At 39.6% G+C, this 11,069-nt stretch overlaps 1 protein-coding gene across 1 annotated transcript in view; it reads right to left on the reverse strand.

Moving 5' to 3' along the window:
• The window catches only part of LOC109462122 (ephrin type-A receptor 8-like), a 40,780-nt gene extending 30,611 nt beyond the window's left edge, over positions 1–10,169 (reverse strand). Inside the window, exon 1 of the mRNA XM_019758620.1 lies at positions 9,958–10,169. Coding sequence (XP_019614179.1) covers positions 9,958–10,066 — 109 coding nt within the window. The 5' untranslated portion in view covers positions 10,067–10,169. The remainder of the gene's footprint in view (positions 1–9,957) is intronic.
• Between the last annotated feature and the right edge of the window lie 900 nt (positions 10,170–11,069).

Here is an 11,069-nt window from a genome sequence, read left to right on the forward strand (position 1 = left end):
AGAGAAGAAACCAAATCCATTCTGTCAACTTTCCTAATCCACCAAGTATCAAAACAATGGATCAAGTAGAACAGGAGATGGACGTTTTTGTTTAGAGGAAGGATACAGGCTAAAGTAGTAATCCGCCCCCCTTTTGTGCACTGCAAGTCAATTTATATCACTCCTCTACACTTACCATCAACAGTGGAACTTTAACAATAGGAGTATATCCCCATGTTGGTTTATAGCAAAGGTATATATTGTTGTTGTATAAATCAGGCTCAGGTGAGAATAACTGTAGGATGAGGATTGTTGATTTTGCGTAGGTACCTCCCACCTGGTTGGCAGGTGTTATGGGAAGAAGAGCCACCCTTAAGACAGTCTCTAACCTAACATTTACCTTTAACTGGGATTGGAGTTGTTTGTACAGCTTGGGTCAGGTATTCTCTGTGTGTAGTCTTAGTGGGAGATTTCAGCATCGCATGTCACTCAAACGTACAGTCCGTGGCAACGTTTCACAAAGACCGTTACCAGTTACCAGACAACAGTGCAAAGGAGAAAGGGTTTCAAGTTTACATGTACCTGACTACCATAAAGGTACATTGTCTTCTTTCAAAGTTTTTATAATCTTTGATAAATTAAAATCACAAGAAATCATTACTCAAGCAACTGGATAGATTTTCAAAATATTTCCAGTTGCCTAAATAACAATTTCTTGTGTCATTACCTGGATGTGTAACCGTCATTGACATAACACTGACAATCTTACAAAAGGTGAACATTAAGAATTTGTAAATCTATTTTTCTATATTTCTAATCAGGTTTTCATCCAATCAAGCACCGTGAAACAAGGAATTGACTTGGCCTGTCCCTAAGACCCCATAAGTGAAGACATCATCCCCTGATGATACGAGACAGCTGTCTGAAGACTGGGCAGCCAAAAATCAATTACTTATCTCGAAAGTCGGGATATCTCAGGAATTGGTGGGAATCTTGGCCGCCATATCAGGCCAATCCAAACATGGCAAGACGCCTCAAGGATCTTTAAGGCCAAAAGCTGCCAAGGAAAGTGCCGCCAACTGCTTAAGAAGGCTTATAATTCCTTGCAGCCCTACTCTAAGACAATTAGTGTAGGGAGTGGATGCCAAGGAGTTGGTTATCTCTGATGAAGGAAGTCAGGTGATCAACGCTATCACAGAACCGAGACTTGGAACAGATGTCCAGCTTACTGACCAATCCTTGTTCTGATTGCTAATTAAATCTGGAAACACTCGTTAAAATCTGAAGGGCAAACGAGGAAAAACAGCAAAGGGAAAAAATTAATTTGCTGAGAGAAGAATGATGTAAAACAACTAAACTGGTTCTGAAACTGTCAAGTAAGAATGTTCAATTAACTTTGTAATTATAATTAAATCAGAAAACACAAAATTTGCTATGAAACTACATAATAAGAAAGTCTAATTATCAATCAATTACAAAGTGTAACCAAATCAGGAACAGCCTTTAAAAATCTGAAGAAGAACAAAAGAGAAAATCACCAGCGATGCAAACAAATCCATTTGCAGATAGAAGAAGATGTAAAACATCCTTAAATTGGCTCTGAAAGTGCCGAGAAATAATTCCAACTCCAACTGCGTGTGGTGCTAGTGTCAGCATGGGTGGCCATTTCGTCCAATCAGGCTTCATTCTTAGTATGCATCACTCTGATAAGAGAAAAGTATCCAGGATTTCTGTCTGGAGATGGATTAGGCTGTTTGGGTAGAAACTGTCTGGAAATCTTGGAAAATCAATTGTTCTCTTACAGATTTCAGAGATTAAACTCTAAAAGATGTTGTACATATATCAGAAAACTTGACTTTCAAGGAATAAAACTCCTTGAAGAAATTACCACAAATTATATTAATACAATGAAGAAAGCTTCCTTTAGGACATTTTAATCTGCAAGACTAGAAACTGTTGAAATTGCATCTTGCACTTTTACATTGGGAACTTAACATTGGGAACTTTGCTTTGCACGATACTTTTAAAAAAACTTTTGACGAATAAAACTTGTACAGTGAAAAAAGTTTCAGAAAGTTTCTATTACAATGTAAAAAAAAAATAACAACTAGGAGCTGTCGAAATTGTATCTCAACTTTTACATCAGGGACTAAAACTTCTACGTTGGGGGGGATGGTTGCTAGCTCAGTGCTGGCTCTATGCCGAATCCCCACACCCACAGAATGATTGGTCATTGATTCGTTCTCCGGTTGTTGCAGATGTGATCGATAGTTTTTAATTATTGAAACTCCCTTGTTATTGCTCTTGTCCTTCTCAATATTGAACACCTCGAGACCTTCGTCTTGGGACAGACACATCCTTCCCTTGCCAACGCTTCCTTGGAAGTTTCTTGACAAGTCTTAGAGGAAAGAGGACTCTTTCAAAGTTTAAAAAAAAAATAGTTTCTTACAGAGTGTGAACATTTGCTTGGAAGTTTCTTGGCAAGTCTTTGAGGAAAGAGGACTCTTTCAAAGTTTAACAAATAGTTTAATCTTACAGAGTGTGAACATTTCCTTGGAAGTTTCTTGGCAAGTCTTTGAGAAAAGAAGACTCTTTCAAAGTCTGACAAGAAGTTTCTTGCAGAGGCTTTCAAAGTTTTAGAGGAGTTCTGATATCGAACTATGGTAGACATGCCTGTATTTTTACACACTTAGCCTTAGACGTTTCTTGACAAGTCTTTGAGAGAAGAAGACTCTTTCAAAGTCTAACAACAAGGAAGCTTCAAGCTAACTTTTAAGACATGCAGAGGCTTTCAAAGTCTTACAGAAGTTCTGATATCGAACTACGGTAGACAATGCCTGTATTTTTTTTACACACTTTACACTTAGAACTTACTTGCAACTTTTTGAAAAGCTTCTAACAATGTTTCTATTACTCAGCAAATTAGGCTATGAAGAGCAGGTGAACAACATTCCTGTCTGTTTTAGTACTCAAAGTGAAATTTACAAGGTTGTCTATATACTTTGTAAACTCTCCCCCAGCCAATCCATGACAATGTTACCACTATTGCACTGGATAATCTTTTTAAACATATAAGAGGGTCATTTCCCTTTAGAAAGCAGTTTTCTAATCTGTGTATGACCTATAGACAGAAAAATATGGCTTAGTGGAAGACTTGCATTCCTATTGTCGTGTAGTGCTTTGTTGCCCAGGCAATGCATGACGATGTTACAACTATTACACTGGATAATTTTAACATTTAAGAGGGCAATTTCCTTTCAGAAAGCATTTTTTTCTGATCTGATAATCTGTATATGACCTGTAGATGACTTGCAATTTGCATTCCTATTGTCGTGTAGTTCTTTGTTGCTCCATAAAATTTACAAGCCGGTGACTCTGGTTTGAATCAAGGACCTCTTCCCTCGGGCTGCCTACAACAAAGTAGCGACTGTTCTGTCGGATTACCTGTCAATTCAGGAGGACCTTTTCCTTAAGAAGACGGACTAAGAGGGCGGAGTCCTTAAGTAGGTAGGAATCAGTGTCTTGATCTGCCCTAAAGTGAAAGTTGTCGAAGGGAAAGTGAGAGGCGTGGAAACAACTTGGAGACAAATCCTTTCCCAAGGCACCAAAATCCGCAAGACTTAGATTTTGTCATGTACAGATTTTCTGGAATTCCCTGATCAAAAAGAAGATCCCTCTCTGAATTCTGTGATCACCCTGTTATTATTGGTCTTTACATCCATGTACATAATTTACTGCAAAGCTGCACATGTATGCCATTGCAATTCAATGGAAATATACATGTTTCTTCCTCAAATGCCCAGATATTTTTCTACTCTTTCTATCAGCTTATCCAAGGTGTACATGATACAATGTATAATCCTTTGTGGTAAATACTAATGAAGGGCAGCCAATGATATCATTTACCAGTGGATAAAAACCTATATTATAGATTCAAAATATTTACTGGCACAAAAATAACTAAAAAAAATCAAAGGAGTAAACTCTAAGCCTGAGAAAACAGCCTACATCCATGCAGGAACCATAAACACACAAACATCCCCAACCTCAGGTGGGCCACAGCACCAAACGCATCCCCACTGTTTACTCTCGCCTTCAGACACTTGCAAATCAAACATGAACCAAGACGCGAGCCTCCTGCTTAATCCTACCCTACAGGTAAACCTGTCCGTCTCCGGGGTTTTAGGAGCGGAGATAATCCGTCCTACGTTCCCGGTGCGACACCTGGGACCCGAACCCGTAACCTCACGTCCAGACAACGGCCCTCACAGACGCCTTTTAGTAGTTTTACTACTGGCCTTACGTAACCTGAGGTGTGCAGTGGAAATGCAAAATACTACATTTACAGCTCCTGTACTCAAACAAACTATTTTTGTCTTCATCCGATTTATAGATTAATTTATAGATTTTGAATAAATACCTGCTGACAACAGATCTTGTTGGATGCTATTTGAAATGTCTGACCGTTTTCAAAAACTAACTTGGGATCTGAACCCGTAACCTCACGTCCAGACAACAGCCCTCACAGACGCCTTTTACTACTGGCCTTACCTAACCTGAGGTGGAGTGTTGTAGAATGGATGCAGTGGAAAATGAAATACAACATTACATAGTCCCTGTACTCAAACAACAGATTCTAACTTGCTCACTTCCGTCAATTTTGTCATGACTCCCTCTTATTTTCTGTTTCTTAACATTTCTCTCCACTTTGATTTGTATTTTTTTCAATAAATTGTCTACAGATTTTTTTCTGTCATTGATAAAAGGTAGTGGATGCTACCTGAAATGTCTGACTGTTTTCAAAATGTATTGAGTTGCTTGAGTAACTGTCTTCTCAGTAGCAAGAGTTTGCTACATTTGATTGGTTGCAACTTGAGCTGGTTAGCACCTACTGGAGCAAACATAAACTAATCAGGATGTGACACAGGTTGGAAAATGGGTTTACACTATCCTAACTAGAAATGCCAGAGCCCAATCAAGGAAGACCCTTTGGCTACAAACAACTCATCAGCCACCTTGAATTCCAACAGACCAAGGATACAACCCAACCATACACAGGTCACTGGTCAATACTGTAAAATGTAAGAATTTTGCGGTGGTTTCATTTCACTGTAGGAAGAAACAGGGGTGTTTGAATTTCGCAATTTGAAGCAATAATATTCTATGAAACACATACTGGTTTTGTATTACATATGTATTTTTTGTGGGTCAACTGTTATCAACTGAGTCTGCCTGTGCCGACCCAATTAATGATGACATGTATCATTGCCAATGAACAGAAAATACAAATACATGTACTTGATGTGTGGACTTTTCATTAAGAGATCACCATGAAAACTGCGAAAATAAAACCACCACGAAAGTTTCCGACTATACAGTATTCATGATATCACAGACAAGTAACAACACTATTTTTTGGCTCCTTGCTACACACACTAGTACAACCCAAGTGACTGGATAGGGAAGATAGCTCCAGGCTAGACCACATACCTCCCTTTGATGATCTGATCCTGGCTGATCAACTGGATAACAAACTTCATTCCCGACTTAGAGTCCGAGCCCTGTCTTTGATCGAGTTTGACAGTTCCAATCCAGGTGAAATCCTGTCCCAACGATATGTGCTAAACACACCCTAACCACATCCAGAAGCAAATGTCACGTTAAACCACCTCAGCTTCCACAGGAAAGGTTACTTACTGAGTACCAGTCCCATGTAGAAGTGTGTCAACTGTATTTCTACTAGCCTAAAACCTTGCACTAGCTACAAACACTTGTCCTCCTTTTAACAGTCACTGTAAGACTTATGGTAGCTCACATTTCGCACATGTAATCAAGCGAGACTTTTTCCTCAAGCTATACATAAGTAACCTAATTCCATTTTTAAAGACATAAGCATCGCGTTGCAGAAGACATATTTCTTTACCCCACAATGACAACGAAGCTTTACACAGCAAATTTGTTGTCTTCTATACATGTATGTATCATAAAAAATGTATCATAAATTTCTAATCTTTCAACACTGATTCCTTTTCATAAAGCCTTTAGTTGTTATCTACATCTGTCCACTTGCTTGAGTAACTGTTTTCTTGTGTATCTGTGAGTCTATCTCATTACCTGGAGGTCTAACTTTCATCAATGTCTTTCGTTATCAAGTTCTGAAGGACAGATTCCTTCATTGCTTTAGGGGAGAGATGAGAAATGAGAATTCTCATTACGATTCCCTCAGCGTTTTGGGTCTACCGGAGGTTAGTCAACTTCTGCAGGCTTTCAGGTGACACGAGAACACCTTTCCAGCAGGTGAGCAGGGCGTTAATCACACAGGTAACCCCGACAGACACCGCAATCAGCACACCTGGCAGGTAACTCACCTGGAATCACCGCCGAAGGTTTCCCATCTTACGCTTGCCGACAGGAATTAGTTTAGGGTGGCTGGACCCGACTTTAGCACCTCCACCCATAACAATTCTGGCTTTAAACTAATGCTGTACATTTTGATTACTTCTTCCTTGGATTCATGAATAACTTTATCATGGAAAGTAAACAATGCTTATTCCTATACCAAGAAGTCCAAAAATCCTGACAAAAAGCTACACAAGTCGAAGGTTAGACATCCAGGTAACATGATACACATCAAGAAAACTGTTTTTGAAAATCTGTCCAGTTGCTTGAGTAACAGTTTTCTTGTGTAAAAGGGTACATAGCATCCAAAATCAGTATTCATGACATTGTACCTGGAATTTAACCCCCCTCCCCCATACAAGAGAACTTACAACTGCCTCTGACAGTTAAGAATTATGCAATAAGTTCCCTTTTATATAGCTACGCCACGGCCTATGCCCAGCCATCCATTTTGAATGGGACTCCCATTAATTTTGTTTTCGTTCCTTTGGCCACATCCAAATATATGTACCCTGTAAATCATGCATTAAAGTTGTATGCCCTGACTACGTTTTACAGCCAAACTGCACACACATAAACCTAATCACTAGCACTATACTACAACCCTATAGCCCACCATATAAACGTAATAAAACAAAGCTGGTTCATTCCTGTATCCACATATAAACAAAAGAATACTGTCAGTTGGGGACAAATCAAAGAATATGTCCGTCTAGTTTTTAAGGTAATAAAAGGCATGTATACTTCACTCTATTAAGACCCCAGGGTCGTAGGTTATGCTACAGAGGTCATCTTGATCATGACCCCTCTCCGTGACCTTTTTCGGAAAAGAGCATTTCTAGCCCCAGGGTAGGTATAGACTGAACCTTTGAGTCTGAACTCCATTTTAAATTTAATGGAATCAGCCCAAATACAAGCCAATGATGGTTACTGTGACCGGAAAAATGCTACTAATAAATTTCAATGTTCACAAACATCAAAGAAATACTGTAAGTTTGACATTAAATGCCATAAAAATGTAAGGCAAGACCTCGACGTTGCTTCCGAGGATGTGCCCTGGACCTGAATGTACCGAAAATGTCAGTAATCTTGCAGTGGCCTTTCTACTTTTGACCCCATTACCAGCCCTTTCTGTAAAAGTTAACCGTTTCTGTACATGGATCATAACACAAGTATGTAAGGAAGTGACACTGAAAGTAGTTCAGGTCTTGGTGTACCACTTATTACCAGAAAATGACTCTCTCTGCATTAAGTTTGATTTAACATTATGATAAACTTGCTGAAAGGTTTCCATCACTAGTCTAGAGAAAGAATTACAAGGCCCATCAGCAAGATTTGAGTGACACTGAAAGAAGTTCAGCTTTTTGGTACACCATTCACTACCCTAAGTTTGATTTATCATTATGATAAACTAGCTGAAAGTTTTCCATCTTCACTAGAGAAAGATTTGTGAGGGCCATCGGAAAGATTTTACTTTTTTTTTAGTGACACTGAAATTCGTGAATGATAATGATGAAAGAAGTTTGGGTTTTTGGTGCACCACTTATTACCACAGAATGGCTATTACCACACTGACTTTGATTTAACAATATGACAAACTGGCTAAAAGTTGAGAAATATTTGCGTGGGCTATCGGCAAGATTTGATATGTCGGTGGCCGCAGCTGTGTGTCCTGAACCGTGCACTATGGAGTGAGATGAGGCTGTGTATCCTCGGGCACCGAACGCGGTGCTAATTTTACACTGCACTTGGCCGGTGTGCCGTCGCTGATTAAACACCGGCCGACGCATGACCACGTCTCACAGACACATGTTCCACTACATCATGGCAACGTATGGCCGGGCAACGTCAATAGATGCAATCACTCACAAAGTTTGGGCAAGAATCCACAAATCTTAAGACAAACTTGCTGGCTCAAGATTATTCTTTTCAGTATTATATAATATTTTATTCAAATAGTGAGTCAGTATTCTGTAATAGCTTGCAATTTAAGAGTAGATTTTTTTCTGAAAACTGTATAGATTACATTAGGATATTGGGATTTTCTTACACACAACCAGTGTTTCTTTCAACTTTCTTATATTTTGATCAGACATCTTCTTCACAGCTCTAATAGACATTGAAACATAAGCAAGGCTAAGTTTTACCAACCGAATGAGATTATTTTAATATGTATAGGTTGCAAGTAAGTTATTGGAGTCTTGACTTTTGTTACAAATTTTAAAAAAGATAAAAGAAAGAAACGACTTTTCCACCTTTGATCTATCGTAGAGTCAAGGTCACGCCGCACTTGATAATTATCGATCGAGACAGCGAGGCAGACAAATCGTGCGCTTAATTAGTGCCGGCCATTTCCTGTAATCGGTTTTGTGGTGGCTGTCATCCCGGACAAAACTTATTACCGAATAATTGAATCTATAAAGTATTTCTTATTAATCAAGGGAGCCAGAGAAGTTGGCTTCGGGGCCGCAATCGGTTTTCTTGCCCCAGAATTGATACCTTCTCTTCAAATTCTTTGATATTTCTATTCCGTGGAGCAAGCTGGGAGAGAAAAATGTAACTCCTTCAGGCAGAATAGCTGTACAGATATTGATCGGGGTGTATATTGACCAAGTTGATGCGTTTGCCCCACTTTGAGGGACAACAGGGGGGAATCAGAGTGCAAAACTACGATCAGTTACACGTATATGTGGAGTACAGATTGCTCTTACATTTTTGGACGTATATACCCGGGTGGTTAGAATTTAAGGCTGGTTCTTCAGATTCCTCATTAGTGTGATTTTGAAAGTATTTTAAACAACAAAAGAAATACAAGCCGCAAAAACATTAAACACTAATATACAAGCACAGATTGCTAATGAAACTCAATTTACATTTCGGACGTATATACCAGGGTGGTTACAATTTATTTTAAGGCCAATTTCACGTTAGTGTGATTTTTAATGCTTTTAAACGATAAAAGAAAGTAGAAGTTGCAGAAAACAGTCGACGCTAATCATTGCCCCTTGATGGAAAGGAGACAGTGACTGGTATTGAGTGGTCGTTACAGTTTTCATTACTTCAATAAGCGAGGCTTAGGGAAATAAATTACTGTATTGATCTTTGTCTTAGTCACTTCTAAGATGGTAAGCCCCTAGAACAAGCCTGGCTAATTAAGTGTCTTTCCCGATAACCTTCCAAACCAAGTCAATCGAAGAAATTTTACAGGTAACAGGGGAGGTATATTGCTACGAAACTCTGTTTCTACATTTTGGACGTATATACCCGGGAGGGTAATTTTAAGGTTGGTTCTTTTAATTTCACGTTAGTGTGATTTTGAAGTGTATTAAATGATAAAAGAAAGTACAAGCCTACTATGACTACCTGGAAGAAACTTTACACATAAAAGTGATGGTTGTGCTGAAAAATTTGCCTAGCCTGCAACATTGGTCTTCAGAGCAATGGACTCAAATCGGTCAGAAGAAGCCTTGACTTATTAAAAGTCTTTCTTGATAACATTAACAAAGTCCATTCCTCATAACAAAGTCTATCGACTACCTGGAAGAAATTTTACTGGTAAAAATGAGAAATTCGCCCTACCTGCAACATTGGTTTTCAGCGCAATGGACTCGAATCTGTCGGTGACGCCGCTTTCTTCCGAAACACCGTTTTCCGCATGGACTTCGAACTTGTACCGCGTGTGCGCCATGAGGCCCTGAATCTTCACCCAGGTGGCTCGGATGTCGTCCTTACTGGGGACGTACTGGACGGAGTCGTCACACTGCGTGCAGACCCCGCTCTCGGAACACTGCTGGCACACGACCTTGAACACAAGGTCGTCGCGGCCGCCATCGTCAAGGGGCGCCTCCCACGAGAGGTCGACGGTTGTCTTGTTGACGGTGGAGACGATGTTCCTCGGCTTTGAAGGGGGTGCTGTGAAAAACAACAAGATAAAAAAAAATTATGAACAACTTGTAAAAAATTTACTCGGTCTTGTTTCCATGTTCCTTGGCTTCCTGAAAAGGTGACAGTCAAGATGAAACGAATTGTGAACACTTTGTAACGATTCATTTAGATGTAACTGTGAACCAGGAACCAGTTTTGATAGCTGTCAATCAGTTTCATGAACATTGTTTTTTTTATTCTGTTATTAAGTGCTTTTATTTTTTATTCAGTGTTTTTAAATTGCTGAGGGAATTTGATAAAGAAGTTTTAACGACAGAATTGCTTGTATTGTATGTACAAACTCCATGCCACAGGTGCCCCAGAGAGGCACTTAATTCACTTGCAGCACATTAATATCCATCTCGGTTCGAACCAGTCATCCGAGAAACGCGCGTTTCCACCTTCCCGGGGTTTAGACTTGACCTTCCATTGATCGCCATTTCTGCGAGGTCAGGTCACGGCGGTGGGGTCGCGAGGATGATGTTTGTGCATTATGCTGAGGCATTATCCGGCGTGTATGGCACGGGGGTTTGTCGACCCCGCAAATGGAATCATCTTACTACAAATATGTCTTCATAACGGAGTTTAATGTGCATCGATTCTCTCCAACATTCTAGCAACTGGTTACAAGAAGAGGTTGTAAATCAACGATGCTTTCTAGTGTCTACTACGGATTTTTGGACGAAAATTATACGGGCATCAGGAGCCTAATGCATTGTGTATTTTCAGGTGGGCATCATGACTTGAGCTAGCTTGGAAACTTGTAT

The sequence above is a fragment of the Branchiostoma belcheri genome, unplaced genomic scaffold (genome assembly GCF_001625305.1).
Source record: "Branchiostoma belcheri isolate BF01 breed outbred unplaced genomic scaffold, Haploidv18h27 scaffold99, whole genome shotgun sequence".
Lineage (NCBI taxonomy): Eukaryota > Metazoa > Chordata > Leptocardii > Amphioxiformes > Branchiostomatidae > Branchiostoma > Branchiostoma belcheri.